The 19,733-nt window shown below is 45.8% G+C and overlaps 1 protein-coding gene across 7 annotated transcripts in view; it reads left to right on the top strand.

Annotated features, from left to right (window-relative positions):
• GRIA3 (glutamate ionotropic receptor AMPA type subunit 3) overlaps positions 1-19,733 on the top strand; it is a 131,022-nt gene that overhangs the window by 81,195 nt on the left and 30,094 nt on the right. For all 7 annotated transcript variants that reach the window (XR_014176320.1, XM_081964224.1, XM_081964225.1 and 4 more), the window contains exons 11-12: positions 3,148-3,524; positions 14,990-15,188. Coding sequence is in view for 6 of the 7 variants with exons in the window: in XM_081964224.1 (XP_081820350.1) it covers positions 3,148-3,524; positions 14,990-15,188 (576 nt within the window). In the remaining variant the exon portion in view is untranslated. The remainder of the gene's footprint in view (positions 1-3,147; positions 3,525-14,989; positions 15,189-19,733) is intronic.

The following is a 19,733-nucleotide window of genomic DNA, read 5'->3' as shown; positions in this document are numbered from 1 at the left end:
AATTAAACTGGTAAGAATGGCTTCCATTTTGTCCATTTATTTATTTTTAATGCCCATTCAGTTCCAACTGGCACTCTTTCTATTTGCTACAGTTGTCCATTCAAGGAAAGCTCATAACAACACAAAGGTGTGTAGAACCTGAGGTACCTCCTGGGAACATGTGGCTCCCAGGGACTCTTCTCCCAATTGCCACCAGCTTATAATTTCTGATTGCTAAATAAACTGCTAAAATGAGAAATACTCAGATAAGGAATTGTAGCTGCTGCTGACAACGTTATCCATTAGTCCTACCCAACTCTTGGCTATTCTATGGGCCAGGTTTTCTCCACATCTTCTGATCTTGGACTACTTCTTTGAGTTGCTCCATGGTCTGGCTAGCATCAGTTGTAATGGTGGAATAGTCGCTAATAGTTTTCAGTTAAACAGTTCAAATGAAGCTAAGTTTTGTTCCTACAATGGCAGCATTCAAGTCTTCTCCCCCCCCCCTAAATTGTAGAGCATGTCATTCAAAAATTAGATGTGGCCAGATTTAAATCTCATCGTCAAGTTTTGAAAACTTCAATTGCCTGTTGGTACCGGTCCCTTTTAATCTTCCTTGGAAGATATCGAAGCACATGCTACTCTTACGATCCAACTCGTGATATTGTCGGAGATATTTTGATCTGCACCAGATGCATCCTGTGAATGAAGAAGGGCTTATCGCTAACTCAACTTTTGCACAAATGCCAAGGTTTCATAGAGTGATTTGGCTCCAGCCCAAACTCTCATGACTTCTTTTGAGATCAGTCCAACTCAGAAGGCTGATTCAGGAATGTCTGACTTGGAGCCCAAGCAGGAGTGCACTCCTCCATCTCGCTCTCTCTATGGGGACCCTTGCCAAGTTTTGCTGAACTGAGCAGAAAACGTGTTGCTTTTAACTAAGCTAAGGATTTTTCATACGTTTCTTGAACTGGGGAATGGCCAAGGCAAGGAAAACATAAATGCATGATGTTTGCTTGTACATGGCCATTTGCTTAAAAACAAAAGGCATTAAATAGGGAAGACCCAATTTGCAAAGTTCAGGTGAGGGAGGTAAGTTGTCCAGAACACAAACTAGTTAAGTCCAATTGGTAAAAATAAAATAAAATAAAATAAAACCCCCAGATAGTTTCAACTTCATGATCCAGTATTTTTACACCTGCTTAGCTGCTGTTGTAGGAAGTTGGGCTAATTACCTGTGGTGGATTTGGGGGAGCAAAGGCATCAGTAAGGGCTGTTGGTACAGACTCTATTGATAGATAGGATCTTGTGTTTAGTACAGCCCAGTTTATAAAGCAATCAAGCAAGGTTCTTGATGCTTTTAATTCCAGGCCATCAACTAATCCACTCAACTCTTCTTCCTGGTTCTTGAAAGGGAAAAAGGAAAGCAGCAGGGTGGATCCTCAAAATAATATTTGGTGACCCACCATGAAAACATCCTTCTCATTCTTTTCTCAGATATGTTCATCTCTTATCTTCCCAGCCGTTGGGACTAGTAATGTTAGTTACTGAGCTAAATGGAAGCTGGATGCATCAGGAGTTTTACTCAGCATCAAATTCCAAAACACACACAATCTCTGCCCAAGAGTTGTCCATCACACACCCCAACCCTCACCCCAGCAGAAGACCAGAGAATGCCATATGGAAATTCCCTGGAAAAAGGAAGGCAATGCCTTCATAATAAGCTCACAATACATTTTGAGGATTAAACATCTTGATCAGACTAATATATGGGTCATTGGCAATGCACTTGGGCTTCCTCTCCAGAACTTAGAAATGTATTAATAAAGTTAAAAGCAAGGATCAGGGTGTTTCTCCCCATACCTTCCCTCTGACATGCATTGTATATATAAAAACTGATTGACAGTGGTTATGCTAGCAGGTATGGGGTGACAGATCTGAAGAAACTCAGCTTCTGTCAGGCTCAAAAAAATCAAGAAAGACATACCGAGATTCTTCTAAGCAAGTTTCTTTATTGTTGCTCACCTGTAGACAGAATCTTGAAAGACTAAAGCAAAATACTTGTATCATTAAAGATCTGGGGCAAAACTTTTCTAGGGAGGAGCTGCCTTAACTCTCTTCCTCCAACCAAATTATTTAAACTTCATTGTCTCTTGGTCCTCTGGAATGCAGCCCCTCCCTCCTGGGATCCAGACTACATTCTACCTCAGTTTCTGGCATAACACGTCCACCCAAGAACAACCAAGTGGAATAGGTACACAAGCCATGTTTTCATCTCATCTGTCACAGATTTGACAGCTCTGTAAAACAAGCTACAGCCGAGCCCCATAGCCAGCGGACATGAATTGAATCCATATTATTAATTCTCGGGTCCTGAGAGAAAAAGGTTTCTGCTTCGCTCACAGCCAGGATTAGAATTTCCCTAGATTTTGTCCGGGAGCCATTTTGGATATGTATGGATGTGTTTAGATTATGTTGGTTGCTTGGCTCTGTGTTTTTCATTTGTGTGCACCACCCAGAGTCACAAGCACGAGATGGGTGGCTATATAAATGCCATAAATAAATAAAATCAATTTATTGTTACTGCATGACAAAGGGAATTGGTGGAGCTGGCTTTCTCAGTTACACATCTCTCCAAGTTTATGCAGCCTTCATTGCTACTTCTACGTCCTAAAACTCCTAGGTGATTTTAAGGCAAAGCCCTCCCCCATCCTCCTTTTTCTGCAGTGGACTCAAGATGAGACCACGAGAAGAGCATGATTGGATGAAGCTAAGGACTCCAGCCCTCCAGAATTCCTGGTCTCTAAAAAAATGACCAACCCAGACATGTTTGGGAAACATACAACGAGTTGCAGGAACATGGCTACCTCTTCACCTCCTGCTTCTTAGATCCTTGGTCTGGCCAGTCTATCACTAGAGTAGAACATACTGCTTGCAAATCTGTCAGAGACATGTTGAGTACTTGGGTCTCTTCCAAAAGCAGGAAGCATAAGGAACTGCAGATGGCCAACCAAGCCAGAGCAGCTTCCCCTGTGAGGTAGAACGTGGTAAGAGCTGAGGCATCCCATGTCAGAGTGGTGAGGACTGTTGTTGTGTTAAAACAAAGATACCTTGCTGTAATTTTCTCTTCTTCTTTTCTTTTTTTATGTCTGTGTTCTGTCTTTCCAGAGAGCAGATATAGCTGTGGCCCCATTGACTATAACCTTGGTCCGAGAAGAAGTCATAGATTTTTCCAAACCTTTTATGAGCTTGGGCATTTCTATCATGATCAAGAAGCCCCAGAAATCTAAACCGGGGGTCTTCTCCTTTCTGGATCCTTTGGCCTATGAAATTTGGATGTGTATAGTCTTTGCGTACATTGGCGTCAGCGTAGTTCTCTTTCTAGTCAGCCGATTCAGTCCTTACGAGTGGCATTTGGAAGATAACCAGGAAGAGCCTCGAGACCCTCAGAATCCACCTGATCCTCCCAATGAATTTGGAATATTTAACAGCCTTTGGTTTTCCCTGGGTGCCTTTATGCAGCAAGGATGTGATATTTCTCCAAGGTTGGTTTTTGGTTTCTTTCGTATTCTTCTTCTACACCCATCACCCTTTGTGCATTTTATGGTTGGTTGGGAGAGAGAACCATGGTGCATATACGTTTCTCCGAGACGTCGTCCGATCCACTCGCCAAAGTTGTCTTCCCGATGCACGTAGTCCTCGACTTACAGCCATCCGTTGCCTGGCCGTTCGAAGTTAGAACTCCCGCGTCTTCCCTTTTCACATTCCCGTATGGCCGTTTTTTCACACGGACACCCGGTGCAGGCATTCCCACGGTCACATGATCAAATTTCAGACGCAGGGCAATGGACTCCTACTGATGATAGTTGCGGTGTCCCAGGGACACGCGCAGGGGTGAGCTTCAAAAATTTCAGAAACGGGTTCTCTGCTCGGTTGCTGGGTGGGCGTAGCCTAGTCGGCCTCCTGCACCACGAGAGGGAGTGCTTTTGCCTTCCCCGTGCTCTGGAGACTTTCCTTGAGCCTCTTGGAAGGCAAAACTGCCTCCCCCAGGCTCCAGAGACCCTCCGAAGGGTGGAAACGGGCCTGTTTCCAACCTTCCAGAACTTCTGGGAGGCCCGTTTCCCCCTCCCGCTCCCTGAGCGGGAGGGGGACCCTTCCCTCACACCCAAAACAGGCCGCATGGAGCCTCCTGGGAGGGGAGAGGCAGCGTTGGAAGGTGTTGTGTGTGATGAGTGGGGCCAGCCAGGGTTGGGATTTTAACCGGCCATAACGTTAGCTACAGGTTCTCCAGAACCTGGACGAACCCGTAGCAAGCCCATCCCTGATCCCCTTTCGCGACCTTCTGATGAGCAAACTCAATGGAGAAACCAGAATAAACCTAACAATCATGTCACTAATTTAGTAACGGTGGCAGGAAAGGACATAATGTGGAGCAGAAACTCCCCGAACGGGTGTCTCGCTCAGCAGCAGAGACTTGGGGCTTCATTGTTAAGTCGTAAGTCGAGGACTACCTGTATATCCTTCGCTGACAGAAGCATCCTCTGTCAAGCGGCTGTCACCAAGGATATGGCTAATCGGTGCCTTTTTTTTCCTCGCGCATCGCAACCAGAACTTATATCCACCATGTCGAGACTGTAAAATGCACTGGGTTTTCTTTTTCTACATTCTCTTGGCGATGCTTGGAGAGCTACCGTGTTTTTGCTGCATAGCTCATTTTTTACGGTCATCCGCTTGGTGCATGTCACACTTTGATTTCTGCTTTGCAAGACGGTGGCTAATGCTTGGTGGAGCTCACATGTCGTAACAGCATTTAAAATATAAGACATCCTCGTGCTTTGCTGTTCGTTGCTGCCTGTGCTAACCTTTTCGGTCCTTCTCTGTGGGTTTTTGTTTGCTTGCTTTAATTTTGTCAGATGCTTTTTTTTTTTGTCGTGACCCTTTTGTCTTTGATTTGTATCATCCCTGACACTCAGGGCACGTTGGTTCCTCCATAGATCCCCTTTCAGAGAATTGCGATGTATTGAATTCTGTGCCTCTCTCCCTCCCTCCCTCCCTCCCTTCCTCCCTCTCTCTCTCTCTCTCTCTCTCTCTCTCTCTCTCTCTCCTGTCTCTCTTTCATACACACACTCTTTCCGTCTCTCTCACACACATACACACCCACACATTCCTCTCTTTCCCTCTCCCCCCTCTCTCTTTCTCTCTCATACAGACTCTCTCTCTCTCTCTCTCTCTCTCTCTCTCTCTCTCTCTCTCTCTCTCGTCTTTCTCTCATGCTCAAAGATTTCTCTCTTTCTCTCCCCCTCTCTTCCCCCTCTCTCTCGTCTCTTTCTCTCATGCCCACACATTTCTCTCTTTCTCTCTCTCTCCCTCTTTCTTTCTCTCTCTCACACTCTCTCACACTCTCTCTCGTCTCTTTCTCTCACACCCACACATTTCTCTCCTTCTCTCTCTGCCTCTCTCTGCCTCTCTCTTTCTTTCTCTCTCTCTCTCTTGTCTTTCTCTCACACTCACACATTTCTCTCTCCCTCTTTCTCTCTCTCTTGTCTCTTTCTCTCAAACTGACACATTTCTTTCTTTCTCTCTCCCTCTTTCTTTTTCTCTCTCTTCCTCTTGTCTCTTTCTCTCACATTTCTCTCTTTCTCTCTCTGCCTCTCTCTTTCTCTCCCTCTCGCTCTCCCTCTCTTGTCTCTTTCTTGCTCATGCAAACACTTTCCATCTTTCTCTTTCTCTCTCTCTCTTTCTCTGTCTCCTTCTCTCTCTCTCATACACACACACACATTCTTTCTCTTTCTCTCTCCCTATCCCTCCCTCCCTCCCTCTCTCTCTCTCTCTGTATGTGTTTGTGATTTTGGCAATTATCCCAGCAAAGGTCAGGGAGCCAGAAATTCAATGGTAATGGGGAAGGTCCAGCAAATAACCAAAGTCTAGCATATGGAAAGGAACACCGTATAATTAATTATCAGTCCTCCTTTTTTTTCATGAGAGGACAGAGATCAGCCTCTAGAGGGATAATTTAGCAGGTCCCCAAAAAAGGCAACCTGGAATGAGGTTAAAAATGGATTCTCGTTCTAAATGATAGGTTTTTATTTGGAGCTCTGAAATCCACTGGTTTTCTTTTATTGTACATGGAACTGTGCACGCCTCATCTTGTTGGCTCGGGGACTTAGAGCAGAGCCTGTTGTTTTTGACAGGCGACTGTCAAAGGGCAACGCGGTAGGACAATGTGGCCAGTTTAAGATGCGTGAACTTCCAGAATTCCCCAGCTAGCGTGATCTGAATCACTCAAGAGGGCCAAGGAATTCTGGGAGTTGAAGTCCACGCACCTTGTAACAGCCATAGTTGGAAAATGCTGCTGTAGGAGATGAAGGAATAGTTCAAAAGCAGGCTATCTCTGGCCACTTCCACTTGAAATCTGTCCACCTGTTCAAAATCAGCTTGTTGTCTATCAAATCACATGATGTCATCTGGGAACTGAGTTAATTACTGGCTAATGCAGACTATTTCACATGGCAGCAAAGTTTTGCACTTTGTGGACTCCAATTCTTTGTCCTGTGAGACCCATGGGAGGTCTGGCCTCCACCCTAGCTCCTTCCTTCCTTCCTTCCTTCCTTCCTTCCTTCCTTCCTTCCTTCCTTCCTTCCTTCCTAGATGTTCAGTTGCTTCTCAAAGTTTAGAAGAAGGAATGTGAAGGTGGTTATGGGCTGCTTTCAAACTACTTTGGAAGACTGGGGGAGGATAGAAATGATGGCAGTAGTATGGAAATATATTGGTAGTTGTGGAGAAGACAAAAGGAGAAGCTCATTGTCCAAGAAGTCCTCATTTTGGTTTAGAAGTATCTGTGTTGTGGCCTCTTGGCCACTGGCCCCTCCAGCAGCCGAATCAGAGGAGGAGGAGGCGGTGGTGTGGGAGTCTGGGTCAGCATCAAGGCAACCTGAGAGCTCCAAAGGGGAAGAGGGAATGGAACTGTCAGAGATAGAGACAGAGACAGAGCTTGGGCAGTCCATCAGTCTTCAGATGGAGAGTCAACAGCCCCTAGGTTTGGAGGTGGCTGATGAGGAAGAGGAGGAACAGCTGGGCCCAGTGCCTGATGCATGAATACACAGAATGTAGAGGAGAGGAGAGCAGTGGAAATCTATGAGCTGATCCTCAGGATGGAAGAGCGACCACTGCTAGCGAAGCCTCACCCTAGCTCTGGGGATAAAAGATGGGGGGCAGAGATGAATAGATGCGGCAGACAACTACAGTATCTTCCAGATGGACAGAAGGTGTGAGAGAAACTGGCACTCCTAATAAAGGAATCGTTGGTTCAGCTACAGAGGGTTTGGTGTTTTTGGCGAGCTGGGTCAGAACAATCTGATTGTCCATTTGTGGGAAGTCAGGAACTGGATTAAGTAGATGTCATTTCAGTCATTACAATTACTCTGGGATTAGTTGCATAACGATTGCAAGGATACTACCACAATTCTTTGGGGCCCATAACAAATTAGTGGAGGGCTGTTTGCAGAAATAAGTGGCTTTACTCCCCACCCTCATAGCACAATAAGCAAAGGCGAACTTTTGTGAAGAACTTTAAAGTTTAACCTGAACTGAATCGTTCCTTTGATCCATTTCAACTTGGATCTTTTTTTTTTTTTTTTGGTCCTCTGTTAATGCAATGTTTTACAGTCTCTTCTCCATGCTGAGACTGTTCTTAAAACCCGGATTTAATTTGGAATCCCAGGCAGCAGGAAATATCTTCCACGGCACTAAGCAGTCGGCCGTTCTATAATTGTTCCTCCAGTCTTTCAGTCTTTATGAGCAAAATTGACGGAATTGGGATTATCCTCTTCTCCCGTCATGGGTCTAGTTTAATCCACTTTGTCCTTGGATAAACACTGCCGTATTCGGAATAGTCTTTTTGTTATTCACAAAAGAGCTCGGCGTATGTGTGCGAGGTTTATCCAGGCCTAACATGTCTGCTTAGAAGTGCAGTGCCAGTAGCTTTCCTTTCCTTTCCTTTTTTCTTTCTTTCTTTTTTCCTCGTTGACCTTTTAGAAACATTTGTTTTGCAAACAAATGCTTTATTGTATTCAATTAGACTGGAGTCTGCCAAGCCTGCAATCTTTCTCTCTCTCTATCTCTCTCTGAACAGTTTATTTAGTTAGTTACAGAGCAAATGAAGGGACGCTGAGCTTGTTGATCAGAAAGGTCGGCAGTTCCGCGGTTCGAATCCCTAGCGCCGCGTAACGGAGTGAGCTCCCGTGACTTGTCTCAGCTTCTGCCAAACTAGCAGTTTGAAAGCACATAAAAATGCAAGTAGAAAAATAGGAACCACCTTTGGTGGGAAGGTAACAGCGCTCCGTGCGCCTTCGGGCGTTTAGTCATGCCGGCCACATGACCACGGAGACGTCTTTGGACAGCACTGGCTCTTCGGCTTTGAAATGGAGATGAGCACCGCCCCCTAGAGTCGGGAACAACTAGCTCATATGTGTGATGGGAACCTTTACCTTAGAGCAAATTGAATGGCTATCCGTTTCATACAAAGTGACTTTGGGCAGCGTGCAACCATTCAAACAAAGCAATAAACGTAGATACAAAATTATTTTAAAAGAGCCATTCAAAATACAACTGTCCTGCACAGGAGAGAGTCAATATTAACCACAATGGTGGAGCCATCTCAATGTGTCACACTCAGAGGCCTGATGAATGTAGCCAGGTTTTGGAGGACTTCTGGAACATCTGGAACTAAATTCTCACTTTGTGGCAGAGGAAAATGCTCCATAAGGTGGCTTGGAAACATGTATCAATATACAGATGAGGACATTTTAAGTTTTAAAGTATTTTGGCTAGAATTCAAAATATAGTGGAAGGATTTGGGAGATTTGAGAGGAAGTTGGATAGACTATTGTTTCCCATAACAAAAGATGATGGGGTTGGAGCCCCAAAAATTAAAGAAGAGAATAAAGACATAGGAGATAAAGATAACAGATGAACTTACTAATGGAGCAAACCTGGGTGAAAGTGGAAAGAAGGGAATATGGAAAAGCGAATTTGACAACCTGGAGCTCTATCCCTCTTTTCAAGAAACACTTCATTGTTGTGATGAGATCCAGCAGAAGCCACGGAAGTTCTTCAAGGGATTCTTGTGGCCTCCAGTGTAACACTGGGATCCTCCAAGCCAGGATTCTTGGCTAGGATTCTGGGCCAACCTGTTTTGGGCATCCAGTCCAAAACTGGTGAATCTTACTGGCGCTTGCAAAATATATGGTCCATGCATGATTTTTCTCTTGGCTTCTGGTAATTATGGACTTCCGGGGGTGGAGGGATATCCAGAGGTAGCTATCTCATTCCTTCCAATCATTAGCAGAGGCTCCAAAACTACCTTTCCTCTGTAATGAAGATAAACCATATACATTTCAACCAGTATTTTTAGGACTAGACATATAAACTGAAATGTCCATCGATGTTCATTGTAGAACAATGTTTTTCAACCTTAGCAACTTTAAGATGTGTGGGCTTCAATTCCCATTTGCTGCCTGGGGAATTCTGGGAGTCAACGTCCAGCCGTCTTTGCAGTTACAAAACACTGGTTTAAATAATGTGCAGAGCGAATTAACCTGAGAGACTTAAGCCAGCTTCCCCCAGGCTCCAAGAAGTTTGTTTGTGTGCTATCAAGCTTTGTTCTTTTCCAACCAAAGTTTTTTTCCCATTGTTCCCTCCTGTTTGAGCGCAACTTCTAACTTTCTCCTTGTGCATGGATGCTTTGCAGTTGAATCCTACAACCACAAGTGCAATTTTGCTGTTTGCGTGCTCTAAAGGTAATGTGTACCGCTAGCATTTTAAATTGCTGTTGACCATGTACTTAGCCATTAATGGACCGGGAAAATAAGCATAGGGCATCATGTGGAAAGCTGTGGGCGCTCAATTGGTTGGCTGGTTTCCATTTCACTTGTTCTTCTTCAGTGATCGAACCTCATCGCTAATCTTTGTTAAGCGTCTTAAGATAAGCCTTTGGTGCATTGTATGGCACTTTGGGTTTCAAAGGCAGGAAGCTACTGCAGGGGTCAACAACCCATGGCTGTGAAGCCACGTGGCTCTTTCATCCCTCTGCTGCGGCTTCCTGTCACCGGTCAGCTCCACAATTGATAGGACTTTCAGTTAGGACAGGTAGAGGAAAAAGGGACACCGTGCTAGGAGGAGACTCTATGGTGGGGAAATTGGACTTCCAGTCGGAAGAAGAAAAAGGACGCCTTGCTAGGCGGAGACTCTATGGTGGGGGAAAAGGACTTCCAGTCGGCTCCAGTAGTGAATGAGGGGGGCTTCCGGTTAGGACCTGTGTGTTTAAGGTTGCCAACCCCTGGTCTAAGGGATACACAGACACACAGACACACACACACACACACCAGCTCACCTTGCATCTGTCTGCAGCTTTGCAAGGCAACACCACTCGGCATGGTCTCCAGAAAAGATACATTCACTTTATAGGATAGCAGACACATGTTTTCTTCCTAGCCCCATACCCTCTGAAGCATCATTTGGCCTTTGGGTCTGAAATACCACACAGCTTTCATTTTTTTACTTATTTAGGGAACTCAGGTTTTTATACTAGATGGGACATTTTCCGCCACTCCCCTTTGGGGAGGTTTGAGAAGAAAAGTCCACAGCCTCATATGATCTTGGGAAGAATGGATGTCCTTGAAGTCGGTGGCCGACCCTAGCTCTTTCCCATTGGCTGGAAGTTGCGTATCAGCAGGCAGTTCTAGAGCTGAGGCCAGATGGGGAAGTCAACAAAGCAGCCTTCCTAGCTAAGCGTTATACGGAGCAATTATCATTATGGAATTCATAATTATAGAAATAATTCTTGGCCAGTACTTAATCGAAACTGGCTGAAAAATCCATCCGCAGATGACTGCGCAGCATACAATTGGGGCTTAGGGGGATGAAATCCACACTGAATGCTCAATTAAAGGGAAAAAGAAAGATCCAGAAAGTTATTTTTACGACTGACTACCGAGTTGCATGAAGCTTTGGTTTGCCTTGAGCAATTTTTTACATTTTCCATCGTTGCAGAATTGTGTGTTCTGCCAATGACTGTCAAATGCGGCCAGTTGCCAAGTGCCAAAAATGTGATCCTGGGATCACGGGGTGGGGGAGGGATGGACTGACCTCAAAAATCAAGTCCTACGTCCCTTTTTTGGGGGTGGGAAGGGATCCGTCCTAACTTTGAACGGTCACTAAGTAACTGATGGTAAGTAGAGGGCTACCTGTACTCTGACCCAAATATGTTCTGCATTTAGGCAAGAAAACTCAAATGCACAGGTATAGTATAGGTGGCACCTTGCTTATAATATTGAGAATTACTATAACATCCGATGGTTTTGCCCTCATCGATAGCATCTTAATACTTTAACTCCACACAGCAGCCTAAATCTTTCTCTCGAGATATCTCTTTGATTGGGCAATAATCTTTGAAATCCCTTTATTGATCCTTTAATTGCTATCGATGTTTAGAGCTTGCTTCTTTTTTATATATTTTTTATTTTGTTTTACCCAACTGGTACCCAATAGGAAGTCACAGACGCTGCAAGCAAAGGAGTTTGTGTAAACTCCTTATGGGTGATTCCTAAAATTGCTTTTGGGACTAAAGCAGAGGTCGGCAAACTTAAACACTCAAAGAGCCATTTGGACCGGTTTCCCACAGAAAAGAAAACACTGGGAGCCCCAAAGGTCCTAACCGGAAGTCCCCTGTTCAATTCTGGAGCTGACCGGAAGTTCAGTTCCCCCACCATAGAGTCTCCTCCTAGCACGGCATACTTTTTCCTCTAGCTGTCATAACCGAAAGCCCCATCAATTGTGGAGACAACTGGAAAACCCTCCCCTTGTCATAGAGTCTTCTCCTGGCACACTGTGCTTCTCCCCCCCCCCCCCCCGCCGGAAGCTCCTCTCAAAATTGTGGTGCCGACCGGTGACGGAGCCGCAGCAGAGAGAGGAAAGAGCCACATGAGGCTCCAGAGCCGCAGTTTGCTGACCCCTGGCCTAAAGAGATCTGTCTTTTCCAATCATAAGGAATACGATTCATACATTGGGGCTGTAATAATGACCATTTCAGGGGTGGCCTTCAAAAATTTTAGCAAGGGGTTCTCTGCCCGGTTGATGGGTGGGTGTGGCCATGGTGGGCGTGGCCTAGTCGACCTCCTTCACCATGGCGGGGGGGAGCCCTTTTTGCCCTCCCTGGACTCTGGAGTCTTTTCTTGAGCCTCCAGGAGGGCAAAAACAACCTCCCCAGGCTCCAGAGGCTCTCTGGAGGCCTTCCCAAACTTCCAGTAGGGTGTTTTTCACCTTCCCCAAGCCTCCCCGCGCGCCCTGCACTTACCTGCATCCAAAAACGAGCTGCGTGGGGACTCTTGGGAGGGACAGGGTGGGCGCGGCCAGCCAGGAGTGGGATTTGGGGGTTCTCCGAATGGCACAGAATCTTAGCTAGATGTTCTCCAAAACCCCTGCGAACCCCCAGCAGCCGGGAACAACTGGGTTTTCTCGGTTCGATATTGTGAATGCGGAATAAAACTGAATATTTCCATCTGTGATTGGTGGTGAGACAACACTGAGGCCGCTCACTGGCGTTAGTCAACTGGTGAGGCATTTCGTCAAAACAACCCCGTAAGACTTTTGCTGATTACCAAGGGGGAGGAGAAGACTTAGAAGTAAGTGGATAGAAAATGGGGTGAATTATGAAAGAAAGAAAAAATGTTTAGCTGTATTTTAACAGAGAGTGATAAGTTGTTAATGTTGGTTATACTTGCAGGGAGCCCTATCATTTTTCCTTTCTGCTTTGTGTGTATGTGTGTGTGTGTTTTTCCCATCTGAACTGTTTCCGGCCTTCCAGAATTTCTGGGAGGCCCATTTCCCCCGCTCCCTATGTCTCCGTGCACTTACCCTGCATTCAAAATGGGCTGCATGTAGACTCCTGGGAGGGGTGGGCGGGGCCAGCCAGGGTGGGATTTAGAGGTTCTCAGAACCAGTCATAACATTAGCTATGTGGTCTCCTGAACTCGGCCAAACCCGTAGCAGCCCACCCCTGGTTACAAACAGCTTGCTTGTCGTGTTTGGGTCAGAATAGATAACCAGAGTTCATCACCACCTACATTTCATAGACCTCAATTTCCCTCTCTTGCCTACCTCCGATTCTTGCATGGAATTCCTCACCGCCTGAATTCGTCGCAGCAAAACAGCCAGAGAAGTGGCCCATCTTTAGTTTTTCCTTTCTTGCCTTTAAAAAAAAAACGCAGTTACTGTACGGTGGGAGAAAAATAAAGATGTTTGCACATCTCTCCTGTGAGAGCTGCCAGCTGAAAGGGAAATCTGGAGCTGAGGTCTCTCACCTCGCAAATCACGTTTATAAATTATAAATGTTTGTGCTTTGCAATCTTGACTTGCAGACGGGCGGGCTCTAATTAACGTCAAACGGGCGCTGGCATCTCTCCCTTGCAAGAGAATGCAGAATTCTGATAAATGGGACGGAAACTTGGGTGGCAGACAATCTTGGCTTTCTTTCTTTGTTTTAAACGCATAAAACGGCAAAGGGAATTTCCGTTTTAACTGATAAGGCGAACAGGAGGACAGGAACTACTGTTGCAGCCAATAGGATTGGAGTCCACAGAGAGCCGCTCAGAATTAAAAGCAGGATGCTGGAATTTGCCACCCTGAGTCCTTTTGGAGAAGGGCGGCATATAAATCCAAATAAACAGAAAACATACAAACAGAAACAGAATTTGGCAGAAATAAGAGCAAATCTGAGATATCCTGTTAAAAGTGGTACAATAATGTTGCTTAACTGTTTAGGCCATGGTTAGCTGACTCTTAGCTGGTTTATTCAGTTTTTCTCTGCTTCTGGTTTTTCACAATGCCTTTAAGCTTCACTTTGGAGACTAAAACATAATGATGAATTGGGCTTGGCTAGTCTAGTGAAGAGAAGGACCAGGCGAGACAGGAAAGCAGTCTTCCAATATTTGAGGGGCTGCCACAGAGAGGAGGGGGTCAAGCTATTCTCCAAAACACCTGAAGGCCAGACAAGGAATAATGAATGGAAACTGAACAAGGAGAGATTCAACCTAGTTTGATGAAAAGAAGGACTAGGGAGACATGATAGCAGTGTTCCAATATCTCAGGGGTTGCCACAAAGAAGAGGGAGTCAAACTATTCTCCAAGGCACCTGAGGGTAGAACAAGAAGCAATGGCTGGAAACTGATCAAAGAGAGATTCAAATTGGAAATAAGGAGATAGTTTCTGACAGTGAGAGCAATCAATTCGTGGACCAGAAGTTGCCTTCGTAAGTTGTGGGAGCTTCATCACTGGAGGTTTTCAAGGGGAGATTGGACTACCATCTGTCAGAAATGGTGTAGGGTCTCCTGCTTGGATGGGGGGGGGGGGGGGTTGGACTAGATGACCTACAAGGTCCCTTCCAACTCTGTTAATCTGTAATCTGTAAATTTTAGATAAAGGACCTGGGTTTGGCCACACTTCACACTGGATAAATAAAACCATTAGCGATGTGGTAGCAAGCATTGTCTTTCACACTAGACTTGAATTACAGGTAGTCCTCTGTTTACAACGGTTCATTCAGTGCCTGTTTGATGTTACAATGGCACTGGAAAAAAGTGACTTACGACCGTTTCCCACAATTACGACAGTCGCAGCATCCCCCTGGTAATGTGATTAAGATTCAGACGCTTGGCAACGGACTCATACTTATGATGGTTGCCTTATCCCTGGGTCACGGGGGCAAAGCTCGCTTAACAATGGTCTCGCTTAGCAACAGAAGTTTCGGGCTTGATTGTGGTCATAAGTGGAGGACTACCTAGGCAGTGTTGTGACATTTCAACGCCCGGAATGTAATGCTCGGTGAATTTCTAGACTCCATTAACGCCAACATTGGTTCTCTTTCTTTTTATTCCCCATCTGTTTGGACCGTTCTCTTCCTGCGGAAGGCCGAAGACCGGCATATAGCAAAGTAACCGCCTCTCCAATCTCTTAGGTCTCTCTCAGGGCGAATCGTGGGCGGAGTTTGGTGGTTCTTCACCCTCATCATCATCTCGTCCTACACCGCCAACCTGGCTGCCTTCCTCACGGTGGAAAGGATGGTGTCACCCATTGAAAGCGCGGAAGATCTGGCTAAACAGACCGAGATCGCCTACGGGACTTTGGATTCCGGTTCAACCAAAGAATTCTTTAGAGTAAGTGTCTCGTATCCTTCAAGGGGTTATGAAGTCCTGGTTGAGGTCGGCAGGTGAGCTCGCTGTGGGTGTCCAGACAAAACCCCTTTTATTAAATGAATGTGAATTCCACTCATTCAAATTCAGCAAAGGCCTGGTAAACAGTCTTTTAAAGGTGAATTTATGACCACAGACCTTATCTAGCTTGGAAAGCTGCCATGTACCATATTTTTTGGAGTATAAGATGCACCTTTTTCCCTCAAAAAAGAGGCTGAAAATCTGGGTGCGTCTTATTCACTGAATACAGCCTTGCGAAACACCGCCCCTTCACCAAAATGGCCGGGCATAGCTTTTAGGAGGCTTTCAAAGTGCTCCTGTGGGCTGGGGAGGGCAGAAATGAGCAAAAACCAGGCCATTTTTTTGCTCAATTTTGCCCCCCGCCCCAGTCCCCAGGAGCACATTATAAGCCTCCTAAAGGCTATGCATGCCCTTTTTTGATGAAAAAACGGACCCGTTTTTGCAAACAAATGTGCTGGTTTTTGCTTGTTTTTGCCCCCCATCCCCCATGAGCACTCTACAAGCCTCCTAAAGGCTACTCATGCCCTTTTTTTGGAAAAACAAATGGCCCTGTTTTCGCAAAAAACGCTCCATTTTTGGGAGGTCGGCAGAGGGCCAAAAAAACTTTTTTTAAAAAAAAATTGCCTCTTCAAAACCTTGGTGCGTCTTATACTCCGAAAAATATGGTAAATACTTTCCAAACGCAGTGCCATGCAAGGAATGACTGGGCACAGAGTCTTTGAGATTCATGGACAGATCTGCACACTCCTGAAACCAATTGTTACCTGCAAAAGCCCCCCTCCCCTTCCACTCCTCTTTTGTTCCCAATTGATAGGAAGGAAAATTTGTTAAAGCAAAGCCAGATCAGTTCCGGGTTGTGGAAAGAGTATTCCTTTAGTCCAGTGCTTCTCAATTATTTTCTGTCATGCCCCCCCCCCAGGAAGAAGAAAACATTTCGCGCCCCCCACACAACTGTAAATAGTATCATTTGTCTATAAAATTGTTATAAGTACACCTCTGCATAACACTGTATCCTTATTAACGTATAAGAGAATAAAAAAAGAAAGAAATGTGGATCAATTTACAACAAAGAAGAGCTTTATTAACTGTAGCAGAAAAGATTTAAAGGAGCACAGGATTTAAAGGAACACAATATTAAAAACACTTTAACCTGCAAAACAAAAATATATAAAATAATTTGAGCTGAGCCCCCCTTTACGGAGCCTCGCGCCCCCGCTGGGGGGCCCGCCCCACTATTTCAGAAGCACTGCCCTAATCCTAAGTGGAATTTTCCCCAATGGGATTTTCCCATGTATTTTGCCAGGAAATGTACATAAGGCAGGCTCAAAAGGCTTCCCCCCTCCTAACCATACCGATGGGCTCTGAATCCAATGGCAGTGTCGGTTTTGCTCTGTGAATTCGTGGGGAGCTAACCCTAACCCTAAGTGGAATTTTCCCCAATGGGATTTTCCAATGTATTTTGCCAGGAAATGTACATAAGGCCGCCTCAAAAGGCGTCCCCCCTCCTAACCATACCGATGGGCTCTGAATCCAATGGCAGTGTCGGTTTTGCTCTGTGAATTCATGGGGAGCTAACCCTAACCCTAAGTGGAATTTTCCCCAATGGGATCTTCCCATGTATTTTGCCAGGAAATGTACATAACACATGCTCAAAAGGCATCCCCCCTCCTAACCATACCGATGGGCTCTGAATCCAATGGCAGCATCGGTTTTGCTCTGCGAAGTCATGGGGAGCTAACCCTAACCCTAAGTGGAATTTTCCCCAATGGGATCTTCCCATGTATTTTGCCAGGAAATGTACATAACGCATGCTCAAAAGGCATCCCCCCTCCTAACCATACCAATGGGCTCTGAATCCAATGGCAGTATCGGTTTTACTCTGCGAAGTCATGGGGAGCTAACCCTAACCCTAAGTGGAATTTTCCCCAATGGGATTTTCCCATGTATTTTGCCAGGAAATGTACATAAGGCAGGCTCAAAAGGCGTCCCCCCTCCTAACCATACCAATGGGCTCTGAATCCAATGGCAGTGTCGGTTTTGCTCTGTGAATTCATGGGGAGCTAACCCTAACCCTAAGTGGAATTTTCCCCAATGGGATCTTCCCATGTATTTTGCCAGGAAATGTACATAACGCATGCTCAAAAGGCATCCCCCCTCCTAACCATACCAATGGGCTCTGAATCAAATGGCAGTATCGGTTTTACTCTGTGAATTCATGGGGAGCTAACCCTAACCCTAAGTGGAATTTTCCCCAATGGGATTTTCCCATGTATTTTGCCAGGAAATGTACATAAGGCAGGCTCAAAAGGCGTCCCCCCTCCTAACCATACCAATGGGCTCTGAATCCAATGGCAGTGTCGGTTTTGCTCTGTGAATTCGTGGGGAGCTAACCCTAACCCTAAGTGGAATTTTCCCCAATGGGATCTTCCCATGTATTTTGCCAGGAAATGTACATAACGCAGGCTCAAAAGGTGTCCCCCCTCCTAAACATACCGATGGGCTCTGAATCCAATGGCAGTGTCGGTTTTGCTCTACGAATTCATGGGGAGCTAACCCTAACCCTTAGTGGAATTTTCCCCAATGGGATTTTCCCATGTATTTTGCCAGGAAATGTACATAAGGCAGGCTCAAAAGGCGTCCCCCCTCCTAACCATACCAATGGGCTCTGAATCAAATGGCAGTGTCGGTTTTGCTCTACGAATTCATGGGGAGCTAACCCTAACCCTAAGTGGAATTTTCCCCATTGGGATTTTCCCATGTATTTTGCCAGGAAATGTACATAAGTCCGACTCAAAAGGCGTCCCCCCTCCTAACCATACCGATGGGCTCTGAATCCAATGGCAGTGTCGGTTTTGCTCTACGAATTCATGGGGAGCTAACCCTAACCCTAAGTGGAATTTTCCCCAATGGGATTTTCCCATGTATTTTGTCAGGAAATGTACATAAGTCCGACTCAAAAGGCGTCCCCCCTCCTAACCATACCGATGGGCTCTGAATCCAATGGCAGTGTCGGTTTTGCTCTACGAATTCATGGGGAGCTAACCCTAACCCTAAGTGGAATTTTCCCCAATGGGATTTTCCCATGTATTTTGTCAGGAAATGTACATAAGTCCGACTCAAAAGGCGTCCCCCCTCCTAACCATACCGATGGGCTCTGAATCCAATGGCAGTGTCGGTTTTGCTCTACGAATTCATGGGGAGCTAACCCTAACCCTTAGTGGAATTTTCCCCAATGGGATTTCCCCATGTATTTTGCCAGGAAATGTACATAAGGCAGGCTCAAAAGGCGTCCCCCCCTCCTACCCATACCGATGGGCTCTGAATCCAATGGCAGTGTCGGTTTTGCTCTACGAATTCATGTGGAGCTAACCCTAACCCTTAGTGGAATTTTCCCCAATGGGATTTCCCCATGTATTTTGCCGGGAAATGTACATAAGGCAGGCTCAAAAGGCGTCCCCGCTCCTACCCATACCGATGGGCTCTGAATCCAATGGCACTGTCAGTTTTACTCTGTGAATTCATGGGGAGCTAACCCTAACCCTTAGTGGAATTTTCCCCAATGGGATTTTCCCATGTATTTTGCCAGGAAATGTACATAAGTCCGACTCAAAAGGCGTCCCCCCTCCTAACCATACCGATGGGCTCTGAATCCAATGGCAGTGTCGGTTTTGCTCTGCGAAGTCATGGGGAGCTAACCCTAACCCTAAGTGGAATTTTCCCCAATGGGATTTTCCCATGTATTTTGCCAGGAAATGTACATAAGGCAGGCTCAAAAGGCGTCCCCCATCCTAACCATACCGATGGGCTCCAAATCCAATGGCAGTGTCGGTTTTGCTCTGTGAATTCATGGGGAGCTAACCCTAACCCTAAGTGGAATTTTCCCCAATGGGATTTTCCCATGTATTTTGCCAGGAAATGTACATAAGGCCGGCTCAAAAGGCGTCCCCCCTCCTAACCATACCGATGGGCTCCGAATCCAATGGCAGTGTCGGTTTTGCTCTGCGAAGTCATGGGGAGCTAACCCTAACCCTAAGTGGAATTTTCCCCAATGGGATTTTCCCATGTATTTTGCCAGGAAATGTACATAAGGCAGGCTCAAAAGGCGTCCCCACTCCTAACCATACCGATGGGCTCCGAATCCAATGGCAGTGTCGGTTTTGCTCTACGAAGTCATGGAGAGCTAACCCTTTAGTCCCTGACCCTCTTGCCTTGATCAGCAGAGTCGCTTTCCGTGGTCCTTCAGCTATTTTCCAATTTATATTTAAGAGGAAGGGAGGGAGAAGAATTGTTGGCTGAGGAGGTGTCATGAATGAACATGGACACGCCAATTCCCTCCCAGGATCTAAACAGAAACCCCTCTTAGAGGAAGAGGTGAGCGTGCAGGGTTCCATTTTGGGGACAAAGCAGACTTATATTTTAAACCTATCTGCGTTCTCCATTAAAGGGGGGTTAACCATTCCGAGGCAGTTTTCCTTCGAGCAAGGAGAA

This window comes from Natrix helvetica, assembly GCF_964273705.1.
Source record: "Natrix helvetica genome assembly, chromosome: 11".
In the NCBI taxonomy this organism is placed as follows: Eukaryota; Metazoa; Chordata; class Lepidosauria; order Squamata; family Natricidae; genus Natrix; species Natrix helvetica.
This window is presented reverse-complemented; position numbering and strand designations above follow the sequence as displayed.